At 34.8% G+C, this 22958-nt stretch overlaps 1 protein-coding gene and 1 non-coding gene across 5 annotated transcripts in view; one reads left to right on the forward strand and one right to left on the reverse strand.

Moving 5' to 3' along the window:
• The window catches only part of RBL1 (RB transcriptional corepressor like 1), a 65836-nt gene that overhangs the window by 19749 nt on the left and 23129 nt on the right, over nt 1-22958 (reverse strand). For all 4 annotated transcript variants that reach the window (XR_011489615.1, XM_020892086.2, XM_020892085.2 and 1 more), the window contains exons 10-17: nt 22200-22312; nt 21906-22009; nt 17477-17614; nt 15529-15693; nt 13516-13648; nt 8972-9238; nt 7513-7724; nt 1480-1656 (exon numbers count right to left, since the gene is read on the reverse strand). Coding sequence is in view for 3 of the 4 variants with exons in the window: in XM_020892086.2 (XP_020747745.1) it covers nt 1480-1656; nt 7513-7724; nt 8972-9238; nt 13516-13648; nt 15529-15693; nt 17477-17614; nt 21906-22009; nt 22200-22312 (1309 nt within the window). In the remaining variant the exon portion in view is untranslated. The remainder of the gene's footprint in view (nt 1-1479; nt 1657-7512; nt 7725-8971; nt 9239-13515; nt 13649-15528; nt 15694-17476; nt 17615-21905; nt 22010-22199; nt 22313-22958) is intronic.
• TRNAG-CCC (transfer RNA glycine (anticodon CCC)) lies at nt 8204-8276 on the forward strand. Its single transcript has one exon. It is a non-coding gene; the product is annotated as a tRNA-Gly (tRNA).

Raw genomic sequence — 22958 nt, forward strand, 5'->3', positions numbered from 1 at the left:
AATTTTTTAAATTTCGGGGTCCTTTTTAAAGTAACTTGGTCTTTATTCATAAAATGAATTTTCTTTTATACACTGAAGCCTTTTAAACATATTAACTGCCTACTTTGAGGTCAATAATTTCATTACCTAAAATTTTCAGTATCTAACCTGCTCTAAACTTTATCTGTTGACATACTCATATTGGTTCATTTCCTTGAATGTTTTATAATTTTTGATTTTTTAGTTCTACTTTAGTAAGGATTTTACTTATGTGAATACTGAATGGCTTAAGGGTTGAGTGTTTCATGCCTTAAAGTAGCTTGCTTCTGCTGGGAAACCCAGCGGTATTATCAGTTCTGGGACAACTTTGGGTTTTGTTGTCGTGAGTGTTCTGACTTTGGAGATTCTTTCCTTTTTTTGGGCCTTGTTGTATATCTTACAGGATCTCGGTTCCCACCAGGGATTAAACTCATGCCCTCAGCAGTGAAAGCATAGAGTCCTAACCACTGGACTCCTGGGAAATTCCCTGGAGATTCTTAGAATGGTAAAATAAATGAAATATGTATATAAGTGTGGTTTTAAAAGTGGAAAGAGTAATATAAATATAAAGGATTATTGGTATGGATGCCAATGTAGCATGTGACTATAAAAGGGGAACAACTATGCGGTCTTTTGTGTTGTATGTTATTTAGTGGCTGTGGAATAAATGTATAAAAATTGTAACCATAGAAGGAAATGAACTCTCTAAATTATAAACCCATGGCTGGTTTTTAGAGTTCTGGTATCCTTAAGAGAAATAACTTAAAAATAGTAATAACTTTAAAAAAGGTTAATTAACAGTATCTATTAATATATATTTTGTATAGAGATTTTAAAGAGGCAATGTGAGAAGGAAGTCACAGATGAGTTCAAAAACATGTTCTTTGCCTCAAGAAGCTGAAAAATTAGGTTGTAACATGCTCATCTGCTAGGATCTGTGGCCAATATGATCAAGACCAAAGTTACAGATGAATGTTTCAGACACATTAGAATTTTTAAAACCAAGTAAGATATGCCATTTTATGACTTAAAACATGTTGTAGCAACTAGAAAGTAAAATGCTCTTCTGAGGTAAGAATATAGTATAAAAGCTATTTTACATAAAATTATGAATCAGAAGATCACAGGCTGTCACTAATTGTGTAATTTTGGCCAAGTTACTTTCAGCAGTGGGTCTCTGTTACTCACTTAAAATGTAATGATCTAAAATGATTACTTTAAAGTATAAGATTAGAGGTGTTACAGGGGTGGAGGTGGAAATGGTTCTCTATTAACAGTGTGGAGAACCACATACTACAAATGGCTTGTAATTGCATTAGCTGTAATTTACCACCTAATTAATGAAGGTGGGCACTGTTGGCTTATAGCACTTAAGGTAAACTAATGAGTGCAACAGATTTTCACCTCATGCTTCAAATATAGGTAACTACAGCAAAGAGCTTCCCCCAACTTATACATTACCTTTGCCATGATGTAAAAGGCACAAAGGAGGAGCTGATCCAAATGTCTGTCTTTCATCAGATCAGGGCAGTGAACTAAAGTGAATTCAAAACATGTCCATATCTTCCTTCTTAACTCATTTGAAACATCCAGTTTTAAACATAAATCACGTAAGCGTACACTTGCCAAATGATAGACCTAAGATGAAAGATAGCACATTGATGCAAAAAAACAAGTAAATAATTTCTCAAATTTATGTCTTACCATGAAGATGGGTTTTCAGGTCAAGATTAATAAATATCTAAGGCTGCTGATGCATTAAATTACATAAAATACATATTTTAGAGTATCGGTTCACTGCTGTGGCTAAAGAAAATATATTAAAACAAAATTCTCTTTGTCAAACTACCCTAACAATTTTTGGGAAAAGATACTTTGTGCTATTCTATCTATGCTGTCAACTATGTAAAGTGATAAATACTAAAACTAAATGGCTTGATTTATGAGCATTATGACCACTATAAATACATAACTTTTTAAAAAATAGAAGTCTCTTTTTTTGGTTCAGGTAAAATGGCTAGAAAGCCTAAAATGTCACATAATACACTAAAATGTTTGACTTCAAAAATGAGTCTGAGAGCAAAATCATTAAAAAAAATTCCCCTATATTCTCCATTGTTTTTATGAGCACATGAAGGGAATGTTAAGTAATGAGACACCAGATTTTACTGTTGATGTTTACTGAGGTGTAACTGACATAAAACATTATTAGTTTCAGGTGTACAATGTACAATGATTCACTATTCACACATACTGTGAAAAGATCACCACAATAAGTCAACATCCATCACCACATAGTTCTAATTTCTTTTCTTGTGATAAGAACTTTAAAGATCTATCCTGTTAGCAACTTTCAATATGCAATATGGTGTTATTAACTATAGTCACCATGCTATACATTATAGCCCCATGATTTACTTATTTTATATCTTCCATTTTGTACCTTTTGACTCCCTTCATCCATCCATTTCTCCCACTCCCTCGCCCCTAGCAACGACTAACCTGTTCTTTGTATTTATGAGCTTGTTTTTAGATTCCACATATAAATGAGATCATGTAGTATTTGTCTGTCTCTGTCAAGTTGTTTTTAAACATATTAGAGTAAATTCAGTTCAATGCCTTTAATCTTTTATATACAGAGTCTTTATATGAACTAATACTAACGCAAATGACCCAAAGATCCTGAAAGATTCTAAAATGATTTCTGATCATCCAAAAAGCATTCCGTTTTGTTATTTTAAGAATTGGTAACCCTACTGTGATATTCCTAAACTAGACTATTCTGTTTGAACTAAGGCTTTAAATCTAAACATTTAGGAGAAAAAATGAGTAAGGCATTCTTTACATCAAAATATCTTTTGAGAGAGGAAAAAAATTTACAAGTTAGAGCTTTAAAATGAATTTTAATTATCCAATAAACTAATCTGATAGAGAGATAAAGTTGACTCCAAAGCCACCAGTGATTCATTTTATAACAAACTCATTCTCTGCATTCCATCCCTTTGTTTCTGGTCTAGTTGGTCAAGAAATAAATAGGAGCTACTGGGGTCAGAGCAGTGGGAAACATGCTGGAACTTTACATTCATGATAAGAGACGATAACAGATATAGCCCTAGCTAGACGGATTAGGTACTACTTGTTAAGCATCTTTCACAAAGCTAATCCAATGACTTCTCTGAAAATAATGTGATATACATCCTCTGAAAGGCTGCTAATTATAACAAAAAATTCACAGTAAATTCTATTCAGGCATATGACACCCAGTATCACACTGAGTTTAGCATGGATAACAGCTGCAATTTACTCAAGAAATGGTTATTTTGAACTCATTATAGATATGAACATCTCAATCCCCTTTAAGAATAAAACTTTTTTAGCTTCTAAGCTATAATTAAATGGAAGGAAACGGACAGGCTAAATTCTGAAATAAATTCAGAACTAAAAATTTATAAATAAAGCCTTATTTTTGTCAATCTTAGATTCATTATCAAAGGCAGCAATTTGTTATTTTGAAAATTAAAAACAGGAAATTAATGGGGAAAATACTACATTTGGAACTCTCCTTTAAAAACAGGTGTTAGGCACAAGACATGGGCAGGAACGGGGATGATGGGACACAGTAGAAAAGGTAATGGGAGGTGGAAAAAAGAGCACGTGTCTCAAGAAATATTCTAAGAAAGACTAGATAGAGGAAATAAACTTAAATTTGCATCAAAAGATAACTGAAAAAGAAATAAATTTCTTAAAAATTTTAAGCCTTAAACTCTAATCACAATGCTAGAAAGAAACAAAAAAAACAGTGCCTTTTTTTTTTCATTTACAATTTTTAAGAATGGGCTAGATAGCCACTAGTTATAGAGTGGACTGGAGAGATATCTCCCAATTCTGGGATTTATTTTAGAGAAGCAGCATGTTTGGCTATAAATATCTGATTAACATGTCTGTCTTATTAGAAGCTTGAAGGTGTTTATAAAAGCAAGGCAGGATAGAAATTATTTCTACATTAAATCTCTACATTAATACTAAAACAATTTAGGGATTATAATGACTAGTCAAATCTTACAGGTAACAAATGAGATTTATGATAAAAATTATGTAGACTCCCCACAGTATCCCCAAAATCTTAATAATAAATCTTCAGTAATTTAAACTTATACATAAGATCTAAGATGTACTTGTGCCACAATAAACTCAATCTAAAGTGGCTCAGATGGTAAAGAATCCGCCTGCAATGTGGGAGACCTGGGTTTGATCCCTGGGTTGGGAAGATCCCTTGGAGAAGGGAACAGCTATCCACTCCAGTATTTTGGCCTGGAGAATTCCATGGACAGAGGAGCCTGGCAGGCTACAGTACATGGGGTGGAAGAGTCAGACACGCCCGAGCAACTTTCACTTTTCAAAGCAATATAACACAATGGAGTTCCTGTAAATTCCAGAGTTTCTGAAAACTCCAACTGCTTTCTTCAAGTTATGCAAATGAAGCTGGCAAGAAACCTAAGTCATATCAGGAAATGGAATCAAATTCTATGAACTTGAGTCCAAACATAGCTCATCAAGATCATAATGTTCTTTTAAGTGAAGGTGTTAGTCACTCAGTCGTGTCTGACTCTGTGATCCCATGAATTGCAGCCCACTAGGTTCCTGCATTGCAGGCTATTTCTTTACTGATTGAGCCACCAGGGAAGCCCCATACTTTTAAATATATTTTCAAAAAAGGTTAAAGGTACATTTGTTACTGTTGTTCAGTCGCTAAGTTGTCTATTTTGTATGACACATTGCCTGATACTAAAGCCAGACAAAGACACCATAAGAAAACTACACAGCAATATCTCTTATGAATACTAATGTAAAAACCCTCCACAAAACACTACCAATTGACTGTAACAGCGCACACTGAAAGGGCTGTACCATGTGACCGACTAAGATTTACTCCTGGAATGAAAGGACAGCCTAACATGTGAAAATCAATCAATATAATATACTACATTAACAAAAGGAAGGGAAAAATGATATAATCACCTCAAAATTGATGTGGAAAAAGACAATTGACAAAATTCAACACTCTTTTGTTACACACTAGGAACAGACGGAAACTACTTCAACACAATAAAAACCATATAGAAAAACTCCATAGTTAAGATCATACTCAAAGTGAAACAATACAAGCTTTTCTTTTAAGATCAGGAATGAGACAAAGATGCCCAACTTCAGCACTTCCACTCAACACTATACTACAAGTTATAGTCAGAGCAATTAGGCAAGAAAAAGAAATAAAATGCATTCAAATTAGAAAAGTAGTAAAATCACCTGTTTGCAGATGACATGATTTTATGTGTAGAAAACCAAAAAACCCCAGAGTCCATAAAAAGCATTAGAATTAATAAACTGAAATCAGCAAAGTTGCAAGATACAAAATCAACACATAAAAATCACTCTTATTCCTATACCATTAACAATGGACAACCCCAAAATGAAATTAAGAAAATGATTCCATTTATATTAGTATGAAAAAGAATACTTGGGAATAAACTTAACCAAGGAAACAAAAATTGTACAATGAAAACTGCAAAATGTTGATGAAAGGAATTAAAGAAAACACAAATAAATGAAAGACATTCTATGCTAATGGACTGGAAAACTTAATATTGTTGTCAACATTACTCAAAGCGATTTACAGATTCAATACAATCTGTATCAAAATACCAATGATTTTTTTTGCAGAAATAGAAAAAAATCCATCCTAAAACTCATATGGAATGTCAAAGGACTTCGAATAGCCAAAATAATCTTGAAAAAGAACAACAAAGTTGGGGGTCTCACATTTTCTGATTTCAAAACTTACTACAAAGTTACTCTAATCAAAACTGTGTGGTACTGGAATGAAGAGACCAATGAATAGAATACAGAACCCCAAAATAAACCCTCGCATATACAGTGATGAGCAACTTTTGACAAGGGTGCCAACAAGGTATGTTTCAGTGCAGAAACACAGTCTTGTGACAAGTATATTGAAAAAACTGGACATCCACATGCAAAAGAATAAAAACAGGTCCTTATCTTACACTGTACACAAAAATTATACAAAATTAACTCAAAATGGATCAAAGATCTAAATGCAATTGCTAAAACTATAAAACTCCTACAAAAAAAACATAGGACACTGGAATGTGCAATGATTTCTCAGATATGATACCAAAGGAATAACACAAAACAACATAGATTCATTCAAACAAACAAAACATTTGACTTTATCGAAATTAAAAACTGCATCAGAGCAGACTATATACAAAGTAGACTATATTCCACCCTATGGACTGGGGAAAAAAATTTGTAAATCATAATCTGATAAGGAACTAATATACAGCGAATATAAAGAACTTCTACACCTCAACAATAAAAAACTCAAATATAAAACATTGAATAGACATTTCTCTGAGGAAAGTATAAGGATGGCCAGTAGCACATGAGAAGATGCTCAATGTAATCATTCATTAGGGAAACTCAAATCAAAACCACAATAAGATACCACTTGATTAGGATGACTATTTTTAAAAAGGACAAAAAATAACAAGTATTGGAAAGAATGCAAAGAACTTGGAACCCTTGCACAATGCTGGCAGGAATAAAAATGGTGCAGCCACCATGGGAAATAGTATAGCAGTTTCTAAACAATTAAATTTAGAATTACTATTTCACTTCTGTATATACCCAAAAGAACTGAAAGCAGAAACTTAGATATCTGCACAGCAATATAACAGCATTACTCACTCAAAATAACCATAAGGTACATGTATGTGCTAGGTCACTTCAGTCTTGTCCGACGATGTGCCTCCCTATGGACTGTAGCCTGCCAGGCTCCTCTGTCCATGGGATTCTCCAGGAAAGAATACTGGAGTGGGTTGCCAAGCCCTCCTCCAAGGGATCTTCCCAACCCCGGGATCAAACCTATGTCTCTTCTGTTTCCTGCACTGGCAAGCAGGTTCAGAAACAACTCAAATGTCCATCGACAGATGAACTGATAGACAAAACATGGTATATTCATACCATGGAATATTAGCCTTAAAAAGGAAGGAAATTCTGACACATGCAAAAATGTGGATAAACTGTGAAGACATTATGCTAAGTAAAATAAGCCCATCATAAAAGGACAAAAATTGTATAATTTCACTTTTATGAGGTACCTAGAGTACCTAAAGTCATAGAGTCAGAAATCAGAATGACTAATTGGGGGTTGAGGGGAGAAATGAGGAGTTACTGTTTAATGGGTACAGAATTACAGTTTAGGAAGATGAAAAAGTTCTGGAGATGGACAGTGGTGGAAGCTGCACAACAATGTGAATGTACTAATGACACTTAGCTGTACACTTAAAAATGGTTAAAATAGTGAATTTTATATTTTACCACATACAAAAAAAGGCCAAAGCTGTCCTCTGTTACTCAATCTTTATTGCACTGATTAAAGGAGATCTTTTTAGATGCTATAAAAACACATACCTTTCTATAAAACAGTGCTAAGGACCCAGTTCTCTTTGGTTTGCTTATTCCAATTGGATGTACTTCTTGTGCTTTGGTCAAATGGGTCTGTTTTGGAGAAGCACCAATTAATGACTGAGCTGTAAGCGATACAGGACTCTCAACTTTGGACTCCTGAGTTGTATTCATGGAAATTGGTATCAGTGTGATCTCTCCAGCATCATTTGCAATACCTGAATGTACAAGCAAGAGTTCTTAGTTTTAGAAATGTGTCCCAGAAAAGTTGTCAATACTTCTTTCTTCGTTCGTTCCTCCCTCCCTCCCTCTTCTTGTTTACTCTCTATCTGTGCATAGTAATGTTAGAAGAAGAAAGCCACAGAAATAGTAATTCTAGGTTATGATATTCTTGTTTTCTATTTCTGCTCTGAAACAATAATACTGTTCTCTTTTGTGGTCTAAAGAAGATGTTTTTAACCATTAAACAAAATTCTTGCTCAATGCACTAATTTGTAAAACTCAGGTAAGAAAAGAAGTCCTAACAAAGAGAGTAGTAAATCCATAAAATATGAAAATTCAAAAAACTGTGCAGGTATACCTCAGAGATATTAAGAGTTTGGTTCCAGAGAACCACAATCAAGTGAGTATCATAATAAAATGAGTCACATGAATTTTTTGGTTTCCAAGGCATATAAAAATTATGCTTTTGGGGACTTCCCTGGTGGTCCAGTGGCTAGGACTCTGAGCTCCCAATGCAGGGGGCCCAGGTTCGATCCCTGGTCAGGGAGCTAGATCCCACATGCTGCAACTAAGACCCAAAGCAGTCAAATAAATAAATAAAATTTTAAAAAACATTATGCTTTTGCTATACTGCAGTCTATGGGGTGTGTTATGGCATTATGTCCAAAAAATTGTACGTATCTCAGTTAAAAAATACTTTGTTGCTAAAAAAAATGCTAATCATCACCGGGCAACACAAAGTTGCCACAAATCTTCCAATTTGTAAAAAAAGAGAAAAAAAGTATCTGTAAAGTTCAATAAAGCAAAGTGCAATAAAATGAGGAATGCCTCTATACATTCAAAACAAACTAAAGGGGGAGCACTGAGGAGCTTTAGGGCAGTGTTACTATTCTGTGTAACAGTATAATGGTAGATATGTGTCATTAGACATTTGCAAAATTCATAGAATGTACAACACCAAGAGTGAACACTAATGTAAACTATGGACTTAAAGTGATAATGATGTGACAATGAAGGTTCATTGTTGTAATACAATGAACATGTTGTAATACATGTGCTAGTCTGGTGCAGGATATTGATGGCAAGAAAGGCTCAATTTTGCCATGAACCTAAAACTACTAGAGGAAAAAAAGTACAGGTTCAGGAGAAAATACAGGAGTAATAAGACCATGTGATATAATCCAAAAAGACATTTCTTAAATTTTTATCCATTTCAAAAAAAAGAAATGCATCAAAATATTACCATGCAATGGGATTGTAACTTTATGTCCTGTTGTCCCTGTTACTATGGCTGTGGCCATTGTTAAAAGACTTTGCCCAGGTGAAATTGATACATTTTCAGCAGTGATGCTTGAAGAAGGAGCAATTTTCAATTTTTTTCCTTCTGTTATGATCCTGTCCATAAGCATTTCCTTTGGGGGGTCTTCCCCAAAAAGTCTTCTCTTAGCACTTCCAGCAGTAGGAGAACTGTAGCGTTCATGGACAGAAATCGGAGACAATGGTTGCATATCTATTAAGAGAAAAATTTTAACAGTTTGACTTGTACTTCAAACAGAAAAAAATCAGGTTTGTTCACTCATTCAACAGATACTGAGTTGTGCTGTACTGTGTGCTCAATCACTTCAGTCATGTCCGACTCTTTGCAACCCTATGAACTGTTCTCTGCAAGGCTCCGCTGTCCATGGGATTTTCCTGGCAAGATTTCTGGAGTGGACTGCCATGCCCTCCTCCAGGGATCTTCCCAACCCAACTGAACTCGCATTTTCTGTGTCTCCTGCACTGCAGGTGGATTCTTTGACACTGAGCCAACAGGGAAGCCCTAGATACTGAGTTACTATGCTAAAATAACAGCCTTTGTCCTCATGCAATATCGAATCTAGTGGGAGAGAGAATGAAATAAATCTTAAAATCAAATTACAGTAGCTAACCTTCCTAGTTTATTGAACCTCTGCCTATGTTAAAGAACCAAAATATTAAGGGGAAAGTAAGAAGCTGAGAGGTAGAATGCAGTGACTGTTAAATTAGAAAAGTAATCCAACTAACTTCTGTTTCCTCCTGATAAAAAGGAAAAATCAGTGATTTGGTTCACAGTTTTATCTCTTCCCACATATCTACACTTCAAACAGTTTAAGGCTGTAGCTGTGGCTTTCTGATTTAGTAGACAGAGAATCATCTTTTACAAACTCACTAGAAGATGAAGATGAACGGAAGTGTTATGACTGTTTAATTTGAGGCATTAGTGTGTAACAGCCATGTCATCTATTTTCAAAACTGCTTATAAGGTATAAAAATCACCTCTGGCAATAATTTGACAACTCTCTGGATTTCTGAGGTAACTGGGGAAATAGCTATGGTTTAATAAAAATCTCTTCTTAATTCTGGGGGTTATGAAAGCAGTTCTGACTTCCAGCCTTAGCAAACAAGTGGGAAGTTCTATTGTACCCCATTACCCCTTAACAGAAGTCTACCTCTATGTCTTATTTCTAAGAAAACCAATGCAGCCCTTGAAGCTAACTAGGAATGTTCAGAACTGACATTTCAAGGGGGAAAATGCATGTTATAACCACCAAGTTAGCTGCAAACCCTTTGAAATGATTCTTTGCCTAGAAAAGTATTGGAAAAGCTGCAGCAGACATTCAATAAAAATTTACTAAGTATATAAATTAATAAACTGTCTTTTCCCCATGAGAGTCAAGGCTCAATATTATTGTTTTCTAAGGATTTTCTATTATTTGATTCTCTTGCATGAACCCCTACAAGAAAATAACTTTTTCTTCTAATTATAAATATAATATATTACCTGAATACTCACATAAGTGCTATTCATAAAAGCCAACAGGTAGAAATAACCCAAACGCCCATCAGTTAAGTTCCTACTTTCTCTGTTGTTCTAGAAGTTGAACTTAATCTCACTTCACTGCAAAATCCCACTGCTGTATAATGGGGAAGAACCTTTATTGCAGGTTAGTGACTAAAGGGATGTTGCCTATAAGCTTAAATTATCCATAATGGCCCATCTCTGGAAACCCTGACTCTCAGGTAATGCATATTAAGCTCAAAAACCTTTGCTCAGGGCTTCCTAGGTGGCTCAGTATTAAAAGAATCTGCCTGCCAATGAAGGAGGCATAAGGGAGGGTGGTTTGATCCCTGGGTCAGTAGGAGGAAATGGCAACCACTCCAGTATTCTTGCCTGGATAATCCCATGGACAGAGGAGTCTGGAGGGCTACTGTCCACAGGGTCACAAAGAGTTAGACACAAGTATTATCTAGCCATAAAGAGTAATGAAGTGCTGACACATGCTACAACGTATATATACCTGAAAACATGCCTGAAAAAGAACCAATCATAAAGGTCACAAATTTGTAGTTCCATTTATATGAAGTGTCTAGAATAGGCAAATTCATAGACACACAGATTAGTAGTTGCAGGGTCTTGGTAGAGGGGCAAATAAAGTGTGATTACTGTTGGATACAGGAATACTTTTGGGAGTCATAAAGATGTTCTGTAATGAGATGGCATATATTCAATGGCATATATACAACTATGGTTGTATAGTCTTGTGAATTTACTAAAAACCACTGAATTGCATACTTTAAAAGGGTGAATTTTATGGTATGTGAATTATATTTCAGGTTTTAAAAGCTCACTGAAAAATTCAAACAACACTAAAAACTATAATGAAGAAGTTAACACTTAAAATCCCACCACTGAGAGAGAATCATTTTAGTGACCATTCTTCATGATCTTAGTTCTGAGATCTCTAGCAAGGCTGCAAACACACAGTGTCAGTCATTCAGTCATGTCCAACTCTTTGCAACCAGATGGACTGTAGCCTGCCAGGCTCCTCTGTCCATGGAATTCTCCAGGTAACATACACACATATAACATAAATATATAAATTATAGTCAGATACATACACACATGCTACACACAAAGTTCATGCTTTGTGCAGTTAAAGTATGCATGAATTTCAGTTACCACAACATAGTTAAATTAACAAAAGCCTTAACAAAAAGGTTCAAATTTAAAATTTCCATTGCCATGGTATATTAACTATAATTGCATAAACTACAAACTATTCCCACAAATCATTATGTAAATAAAAGATGTGCATCATGATTGGTGACCAATCCTGTCACTTCTTTCAAAGTCTTCCAGTGATTGGTCAGGGCAAATCTGCTGTTCAACTCATGTAGGCCACAAAGCATATAGTTATGTTGCCTCCTTGTTTCCCAGTGATAAATCCACATTTTACAAAAATAAATGAAAGAGGAAATTGCCAAAAAGAAAAGTGCAATAAAGAAATGAAGAGTAATAATGCTGAAAGTGAAATTAAAATTGTCAATAAAATTATAGAATAGCTGACGCTAAGAATGTTGACACTGCTGCTGTTCAAGAGATTAGATACACAGCGAGAAGAACTGTGTGAAGATGAGACTTATTAATATAAATGCAAAGCTGTTATGATGAACAGCATGAAGACATCCAACAGGAAGTTACAATGGCAAAAAACTTCACTCTAAAGGAAACTGGAAAGAAATTTCACAACACTGAAAGAGCAAAGGATAAAAGTGTTGAGAGCTGTTCCTTTAATGTGAAAGGAACATGAAAATTCACAAGGGACAGGAAAGAAGCTCACTCAGTATCGCAAGTTATATAAGAAGAAAGTGGCAAGCATCATTTAAATGATTCTTTATTAAGTTTTTTAAAGACAAAACACTTCCATTCTCAGTGCTTCCAAAGTTTTTAATCATTGTATATATTAAGTTGGAGAAGGAAATGGCAACCCACTCCAGTATTCTTGCCTGAAGAATCCCATGGACAGAGGAGTCTGGCATGCTACAGTCCATGGGGTCGCAAGAGTCAGACACAACTTAGCAACTAAACCAACCATATATTAAGTATTTTTTTACTATTTTTTCATTTCTTTAATAAATACTGATAATTGACAGTAAGGAAGTTTTTAGTTTTGACAGTTTTTTAAAGGTCATAAAACAGTCCTCATTATTCCTATAGTTTAATGAAGATTGTTTTGCATGCACAGCTTGCATATTTTTTTTGAACTTATACTACATGCAAAGCAAGATACACACACACACACAATTATAGTTCAAAAATGGTTCTTGAGCTACCTTACTAAGTAACCTGATTATTTATTCATCTGAGGTTTCTTCAGGGATATTCTCTGGTCAGAAGAGTTTAACTGATTTTTAAAAATTAAAGAGTTATATAGTCCAGAAGATACACACATCAGTTTGATACATCACAAGAGAAAATAAAGAAGAATGCACTAAAATTTTCTTATAGTAAGGCTCAAAAGAACTATTTTAAGAGTACAGATAAGTAATTCATTAAATGAACTTAAGTATCCCAATGAGTTCTTTGTTCTGCTTTAGATGTTAATTTTTCTATAAAGTCACACATAGAGAAAGAATATAACTTCTGTCACATTTGCAAAGGTAGGTACTTAGTTTAAGTAGTTTTCCATTAGCATTGAGGAAAAGTTACGTGTATTTATAAAAAGGCCAAAATACGATTTCTACAATAACTGATATTGCAATTTAAAAAAATAATTATATTCAGAATCACAGTGGAAACCTTATTACTTTAATATAAAAAAGTATATCATTAGCCACAAAGGGTACTGGCATAAACATTATTCCCCTTTCAAATCTTGATTAAAAAAAATTGATTTCTTAATAACATATTAGGGCAAAACTTGAAATTTTCTCTAACAAAAAAAGTCTTTGTTATTTTTTTGTTTGTTTTACCAATGGTCAACCTACCCTTTCGAAGACTCCCACTGTCAGTCCGAACTTCTTTGACCCTTGGATGCATCAGAGGAGACATTGGCATCATGGGAAGATGCCCCTGTACATTTCCTCCACTTCCTGTTTCAAAATTGTTTGGGAATATAACCTGGAAAAAACAAAACCCCTCTGCTTTACTTATAAACCCACTGACCAAAACATAACAGAAAAGGTAAGAAAAAAGTCTTAACTTTTTTACTGTTTTATTTCCCTTTCTCTCTTCACAAAATATACCAACTTGTATAAGGTGCTCAATAGTTAATATTAAGTTATGTAAAGAGTTCATCTTACTTAACCTTTTATCTATTTAAGATTACTGACCACTAGAAGTAAACCTATGAGGTGGGCACTACTATTCTTCACTTAGGGACTGAGAAAATTGAGGCTCAAAATGTGAAATTTGCCTAAGGTCACACAACTGCTAGGTATTAGAGAAATGGCTTCAACTCAAATCCTTTTCTTTCAAGGTCATAGTTTTTTTTCATTTCCCAATGGATCCTATAATGGAAAATTTGATGAATACCAAAGACTGTCCAATTAACCACAGTCTGCTGTAAAGACAACAGAAGCATGGAAGAGAGTATTTAAGAAATCATTTTCTTTTCAGTCCTTCCTAGTCTTAAATAGTTCTTTCAATAGTTTGAGATTAGGGAAAAATTCAAGATGGTTAATTGAAGTATAAGTAGACACAAAAAAGCAAGGAAGGATGTAGAAAGCAGTCAAAAAATAACACGAGAGATGGAGGGAGAAAACTCAATTTCTCATGATACCAAGCTGTTAAATGTGCAATTTGAGTGTATTAGGCAGAAGCTTTTGACCTTTTTATTCTAAATACTACTAATGAAAAGTGTTTAATTCTTTATGAAATTCTTTATTTGAAAATTTTTAAATGATGAGATTTCTTAGCTCTGACACCAAAAGTACGAACAGATAAACTGGACATCATTAAAATTAAAATCTTTTCTTTTTCAAAGGACATCATCAGGAAAGTAAAAAGACAACCCACAGAAAGGTTTTTACCAATCATATAATGGATAAAGGAGTATATCTAAAATATGTAAAGAACTCCTGTAACTCAATATTAAAAAGACAACCCAAATAAAAAAGGGGCAAAGGATATGAACATATATTTCTCCAAAGATGATATACAAATGGTCGATAAGCACTTGAATCAATGTTGAACATCATTAGCCATCAGGGAATGCAAGTAAAACCACAATGAGATAATACTTCATGCCTACTAAGATTGCTAGAAATCAAGAAGACAGATAAGTACTGGAGAGGATGTGGAGATATTGGAATCTTTATATACTGATGGTGGGAATGTTAAATGGTATAGCCACTTTGGAAAACAGTCTGACAGTTCCTCAAAAACTTAGAAAGAGCTAGTATATGACCAGCCATTCCACTCCTAGCCATATACTCAAGAAAAATGAAAATGTATGTCCATACAAATACTTGTTCATGAATGTTCATAGCAGCATTATCCACAGTCAAAAGGTGGAAACACTACCAGTTCATCCACTGATAAATGAATAAACAAAGTAGTGTGTGTGTGTATCCATACAATGGAATATTATTAAGCCATAAAAAGGAATGAAGTGCTGATACATATAACAACATGGATGAACCTTGAAAATCACTATATTAATAAAGGAAGTCAGTTACAAAGGACCACATATTAAATGATTTGCATGAAATGTCCAGACAGGGAAATCAACAGAGATAGAAGGTAGATTACTGGTTACCTAGGGTCAGGAAGACAGGGGTCGGGGGTGGGGGGATGGAGGTGGTAGGGAAGTGATCCCTAAAGTTTTTCTTGTTGAGCTGGTATGTTTCAAAACTGACTGTGGTGATGACTTCACATATCTATGAATATACTAAAAATAACTGAACTGTATACTTATAGGTAAACTATACAGTATGGGATCATGTCTTAATACAGAGATTTCATAAAATGATGGGATTATTAGCCTTGCCCTAACTCACTTCTTCACAGGTAGGAACTCTGTTTGCAGAAGCCTGGAGAGCCTCCCACAGTGCAGAATCATGACTCCACGCTAAACTCTCCAAAATCTGTTCTTCGATGCTGTTCAGGTGTTTCACCATGTCTCTGGAAAGTCCCTCCTCTGAGCGGATTACCACCTCAATAACCTGCGGAAGAGAAAACAGAGAAAGTAATATGGACTCAAGTAGTCACTTCCAGACCAGGCATACATGTATGGCTAGCTCTGGCCTTATTAATGACATAGAACCAAGAACATTTTTGAACCATAATTCTGTGACTTACTAATATATTTTAATTTATAAAGAAGTTTTAAAGATCTTCAAAATACTTTCACATACATTTCTGGTTTTCATGTTTTATTCTGTACATGGAAAACTGAAGCAATGATAGGTAAAACTGGTCAACAGTCCAAAAGTAGAAGTCAGGTCTTGGGTTTCCAGGCCACTGCTATTTTGAATTCAATTTCCTTTCTCAGACTATTCTCCCCAACATCTCAGAAGAAGAGAATGAATAACATATATAAAAGGCACTCTGCCTACACACACTATAGTTACATTTTAATAAGAATACATGGGCTTCCCTGGTGGCTCACACGGTAAGAATCTACCTGCAATGTGAGAGGCCTGGGTTCAATTCCTGAGTTTGATCCCTGGGTCAGGAAGATCCCCAAGAGAAGGAAATAACAACCCACTCCAGTATTCTTGCCTGGAGAATTCCATGGACAGAGGAGCCTGGAGGCTACAGTCCATGGGGTTGCAAAGAGTTGGACATGACTGAGCAACTAACTTCCACTTTCAGTAAGAATAAACATCTAGAGCAAACTCTGTAAGTGTATATACAAAAATATTAACAGTGATTATCATTTATATTAGGATTATAATGTATGATTTTAATATTTACAATTGTATATACTTTTCATTTTTCTTCAGGGAGTATTATTTATGATTAAAAAACAAACATATTTAACTTCTAGGATGAAAAAAGGGTGTTACAAATAAAAATGAATTTCTATTAGGTGAGAGCAAAAACTAAACTTTTTCCTCAAATAAAACTACATGTATTTCCTAATGGAAAGTCTGAAATACTCATATAAACATTAAATATAGAAAAGCAATTTTCCCCACAAAACTAAAAAGAAGTTAAATTCCACAGTCAACAATTCAAATGGGTAAGCTTTTCAGTGATCTGCATTTCTACAACTTTAGGCTTGCTTGCTTATCTATCTGTATCTATCTATCTATCCCACACAGCATGTAGGATCTTAGTTCCTCGACCAAGGGTAAAACCCATGACCCCTACAGTAGAAGCAGTCTTAACCACTGGACCGGACCATCAGGGAAGTCCCAAACTAACTACTCCACAATCAGTAGTCTGAAAGTAACATAGGTGACAAAATATTAACTAAACCATGCGAACAAGTATAATAATAGCATCAATCTTAAATTCAGAAATTAGGTAACATTAAGTGTTACAGTAGCTATGCCCTCTGTGTTTTAGAAGAAAAAGGTTTCAGCAGAAAAAAAGGGGAAGTAAGATTTAGCCATAATGAATTAGCTCAAATTTGGGGAAGAAGCGTGATTAATTTTAGATTTTTCTTTCTCCTAGGAGAAAAGAGTTTCTGTTCTTCATCATGCCTCTATTTAACAGGATTAGGATTTTTCATTCATAATATAGAATACTCAAAGTTAAGTACTTAGTTCCTGGCCATACTTGCATTTCAGTGACGTCTGAAGCTGTGAGATTGGCTTAGTTTACTGATACTCTCTCTCCCTCTCCTCTTTGTCCATGATTCCACCCCAAAAGCAGTATGTTTTCAGAATACTTCTGGAAATATTATCCAGACATCACTATAGCTCACTTCTTCATCACTAATACAAACAGAATGTTTATGTGAGGCAAAGCATTAACAAAACTTTGTTCTCATCTCACCTTATAAAAATAAAACGGTCGCAGATTAAGAACCTCAATAATCCAGGGAAAAGTACGAGGTGAGCTGTAGGCAAAGAGCACAATTTCCAAACAACAGGCCATCAAGGAGTGATGAAATATATCCTGCTCTAAAAGAACCTTGGGGAAGAGAAAGACCACAATTTAATAAATTTCTCAGGATTTTAGCCTCTGCCATTATATAAAGAGGACTACAGAAACAAGAAAGAATAACTTACATAAGTTTTAAATCATATTATAACTTATCTAAGAGCATATTACATTATACTAGATTAATACAGATAAAACTTCAAGTTTTTAAACTGATTAAGAGTTTTCTTGTAAGATATAATCTTGGTCAGTGGTAGATGTTAAATGTAAATGAGGCATAAACAACAATCTACTTTGAAACTGGAGCAAATAATAAAATAACTAATATTCCCATGAAGAGACAAGCATAAGAATTGGCTCCTTTATTTAAATGAATTTTGTATCACCTGTTTTCTCGACATCAGCGCACTGTTTATTAATCAAACACTAAAATCAAAGATATAGTATATCACAGCTAAGACTTTTTAGAAGTTCAGAGAAAGAAACATTTTACTAAGAAGATAAAGTCCTGTTTTACCACTGAGTTTAAAATTTAACGTAAGTTTTCAGTTTTATAAATAGTATTTTTGCCATCCTTCTTAAAAATACCACTCCAAGTCAACAAAGAGAATAAGAAATAGAAAATACCCTGGATAAAACAAGGAGTTACCTATAACCACAAACTGTATATGTAAACTGAAGGTGGATGAAAGAATGACAGATTACCCAGCAGAAAGCAGGATGGTCAAACATAAGGGCCTGACTAGAGACACTTAAATGAATTTGCTCCATACAACCTGAGAAAAACACAGCAACTGAAGGCACAGGCAGAATGGAAAGTAGAGGTTATTAGGCAGGGGCTGACATGGATGGGTGATCTGCAAGTTTATAGTATTAAGATAGAACTCTTCAGGTTCCCACACAACATCCACTCTAAGGAATCAGATAATAGGCCTCTAGTCTAGAGAATTAGTCTACAAAAACTGAACTAGAGAGAATCAGAGCTCAGAACACCAGGTAAAGAAGAGACCGGGGTTTTAGGTGAAAGCCTGCAGACTGAATTTGAGACCAACTTTCCCTTCTGTGCTCTGCTCCATAACACCAACAGCCAGGCAAGAGATTAGCAGATACTTCTCTAGACAAATCAAAATACTCCAGATAAGTCTTAAAGATACCAGCAGTTGAGGGTCCCTATACTACATGATCACTCGAGGCTTCTAGACTTTTATTCTCTTGTGCACAGTTTTGACCCAAACTGTTTTATCAATATAAGGGTTTATTAATGTCTCATTTTTAGTGACGCATTCAAAAAGTAGATATTTGAGGAAAGCCTCCAATTGAAAGACAAGGGTATAATCTAACATTTGAGGAATAATCCAACATTCAAGGAAAGCCTCCCATACTGAGATTCCAGAAAGTAAAAACAGGTCACGTACTAATACAAAGAATTAGAACGCCACTGGACTTTTAACTAGCAATCTTGGGATCTAGAAGATAGTGGGGCAATGCCTTCAAAATCAGAAATGAAAATGACTGTCAATCCAGAATCTTATATACAGACAACTATTAATCAAGTATGAGTTTAAAATAAAACATTTATGCAGTTTTTAAAAAGAAATTTTAAGCAAGGTAAGGTTTCCACCCTTAAGCCGATAAAATGTTTATAACAGTGGATTGTGAAATTATGTATGTATACTGTAATACCTAGAGTAACCACTAAAAAAAATTTAATACAAAGGTATACACTCTAAAAATGTTCAAAGTAATCCACAGGAAGGTAGGAAAAAGAAAACAAACAAACAAAAAAACAAAACAGAAAACAAAAAATAAAATAGTAGACTTATGACCTTAACATAGTAACAATTAAATTTAAGCTAATATCTATTAAAAGAAGGAGCCTGACATAGTATACAGAACAATGTGACTCAACTATACACTGCCTACAAGAAACTAATTTCAAAGGATGATACAGGTAGAATGACAGAGTAGAAAAAGATATATAGGCATACCAGGTTCTAGACCACTGCAATAAATATGCAATAAAGCAAATACCATAGTAACGTGAGTCACACAAATTATTTGGTTTCCCAATGCATATAAAAGCTATGTTTACACTATACTGTCTATTAAGTGTAAAACAGCATGTCTTAAAAAAATTAAAAAGTACTTATTACTAAAAAAATGTTATCATCTGAGGCTTCAATGAATTGTAATCTTTTTGCAATAAAACATCAAAGATCACTAATCACAGATCACTATAATAAATTCAATAATAGTGAAAAAGTTTGCAATACTGCAAGAATTAGCAAAATGTGACACAGAGAAATGAAGTGAGAAAACGCTATTAGAAAAACAGTACCAACAAGCTTGACACAGTGTTGTCGCAAATCTTTATTAAAAACTCACTATCTGTGAAGTACAAAGAAGTGAAGCACAAAAAAACTACATACACTTGTATCATACAAACATTAACCAAAAGAAAGCAGAAGTAGCTATATATAAACATCAGCCAGATGCCTTCAGAACAAATATAATTACCAGACTCAGAGAGGGATATTCTGTCATAATAAAATGATTAATTCACCAAGAAGACAGTAACCTCAATGTCTATGCATCAAAGAGCAGAGCTTCAAAATATATGAATTTAAAAAAATCTAACAGAACTGAAAGGAGAAACAGATAAATTTAGTTTCATTTGGAAACTTCAATACCCTTATCTCCTCTCACTAACTGATAGAACTAGACCAAGAATTAGCAAGGATGTAGAAGAATTTAACAATACCATTAACCAAAAAGACAGAACTGACATTTACAGAACACTTCACCCAAATACAGCACATATTCTTTTTAAAAGTCCAGAACATTCACCAAGATAAACCATTCCTGAGTCATAAAATAAACCTCAACAAATATAAACAAAATGAACTCACAGAGTATTATAAAAGCATAGATACAAAAAACAAATTAGTGGCTAAAGAAAGGAGCGTCACCTAAAAAGGGGTAACATGAGGGAGATCTTTATGATGACAGAACAATTTTGTATCTTGATTTTGGTGGTGGTTACCTCATCTACCAGTCCATCCTAAAGGAGATGAGTCCTGGGTGTTCATTGGAACGACTGATGCTGAAGCTGAAACTCCAATACTTTGGCCACCTCATGTGAAGAGTTGACTCATTGGAAAAGACCCTGATGCTGGGAGGGATTAGGGGCAGGAGGAGAAGGGGACGACAGAGGATGAGATGGTTGGATGGCATCACCGACTTGATGGACATGAGTTTAAGTAAACTCCGGGAGTTGGTGATGGACAGGGAGGCCTGGCGTGCTGCGATTCATGGGGTCACAAAGAGTCGGACACGACTGAGTGACTGAACTGAACTGAACTGACCTCATCTACACATGTAAGACAATAGTAAAGGGAGCGACATACATTGCTCCAATCTCAATTTCTGGTTTTGATATCATACTACATAAAATGTAACCACTGGCGACAAATGAATACATGAGATCCTTTGTACTACTTTTGCAAATTTCTGTGAATCTATAATTATTTCAAAATAAAAAACTGAAAATTTACTTCTTTCTTAGGAGGTTATGGGAGCCTATGCTCCATCAAATATTAGTAAATCGCGAAAGATAAAAACATGGAATCCAGTAAAAATGGGGAACCAACACAGAAGAAAGCTTCCAGGGTGCAAACACAAAGAAATTTTAACAGTTAAAGCAGCACCCCCAAACATCAACTTGTTCTTACTGGAAATTAAGGTCAGAAGGCTCCCAAAATGACAAGAGAGTGGAGAAGGAGGAAACAAAGATCATATGCTAGGATTGACTTTTTAGAAAAATTTCTTTACTGAGCTATTGGAGAGAGCGATCCAACTTAATCAAACATCCAAAGAAAATGGAGCAATTTTTAAAAAAATGCTAACATTTTATTCCTTAAAAATCCCTGAGAGAAAAAAAAAGAAAAAAAAAAAATTAAAAATCCCTGAGAGGTATGGCCACATATTTAAGTTATCAGTTGGCTTAATAGTTGCAGGGAGTAGGGGCGTTTCAACATTAGTCAACTAGGAATGAAGGACAAACAATGGACCTGAAGGGGAAAGATGATGATGGTGTACCAAAAACAAATTTTACATGTTCCACATTTCTGCCAAGAGGTGGCTAGTACTGGGTGTGCCAAAGACAATGAAGGCCAATTAATATGTCATTATGGCTAAGTGTGCCATTAACTGCTTGCTGATCACGAACCACCTACAATGAACTACGGAGCCTCTCAACACACTGCTTCGAGGCTTAGGATTTACGGAACTTGCCAGCGGCTGGTAGAGTGAATTTACTTACTGACATGTCCATTCCATGAAGTCTTCGTGTTTCCTGTACCATTACAGTCTCTAATATTTTATAATACAAAATTTCTGCAAGCTTTAGTCTGTTTACAGCAAAGTCTATGAGGGAAAATGAAAAGAAAATGTGCTAAAATGAAATGTAGCTGTTAATAACTAAAGAACAAATTTTAATTTACATAAACTTAAATCTGATATATTAAAAACTGCAGGGAAGGAAAAACTTGGATTTCTGTTTTTCTTGGGACAGTCTACTTCCAATGCTGTATCAATTTCAGTTTTGTCTCCTTACCTATGTGAGATCCTGGCTGTTCATCTGTTGATTGAGTATAGTGTTGGCAGAAAGTCTCTCCTATTCCTTTCACTATTTTCATAATATTTTCCATAGGATTACGCATACAAGACCTATAAAACACAAAAGGAACCTAATGACCAGGAAAAAACAAACCAGACTACCAACATTTCTTCTTTCAAGAATTAGTCAGGTTTTTAGTGACCAAGTCCTATTTTAAGTTGTAAACCTGGATATGTAAACATAGGATATTTCAAACTAATCTACAGCCTTTAAATATAATCATTTGGCATACTGTTTTACAATTTCAACATTAGTGGAGTCTATGTCCTCTATATTATGATTCTATTCATACGAAATTCTAGAAAGGCAAAACTATAAGGACAGAAAACATATCAGTGGTTTCCAGAGGCTGGGGATGGTATAGGGATTGAATATAAAGGCACATAAATTTGGGGGGACTGTTCTATGTCTTAATCATCATGGTGATGATACATCTGTATGCATTTGTCAAATCTCATACAACTGTACAGTAAAAAGGATGACTCTCATATATAAATTATACTTCAAGTGAAGTGAAGTGAAAGTTGCTCAGTCATGTCTGACTCTTTGAGACCCCGTGGACTATATTCCATATTCTCCAGGCCAAAATGCTACCAGAAAGGTAGCCTTTCCCTTCTCCAGGGGATCTTCCCAGCCCAGGGATCAAACCCAGGTCTCTCGTACTGCCAGCAGATTCTTTACCAGCTGAGCCACAAG

This window comes from Odocoileus virginianus, chromosome 9 (genome assembly GCF_023699985.2).
Source record: "Odocoileus virginianus isolate 20LAN1187 ecotype Illinois chromosome 9, Ovbor_1.2, whole genome shotgun sequence".
Classification (NCBI taxonomy): Eukaryota; Metazoa; Chordata; class Mammalia; order Artiodactyla; family Cervidae; genus Odocoileus; species Odocoileus virginianus.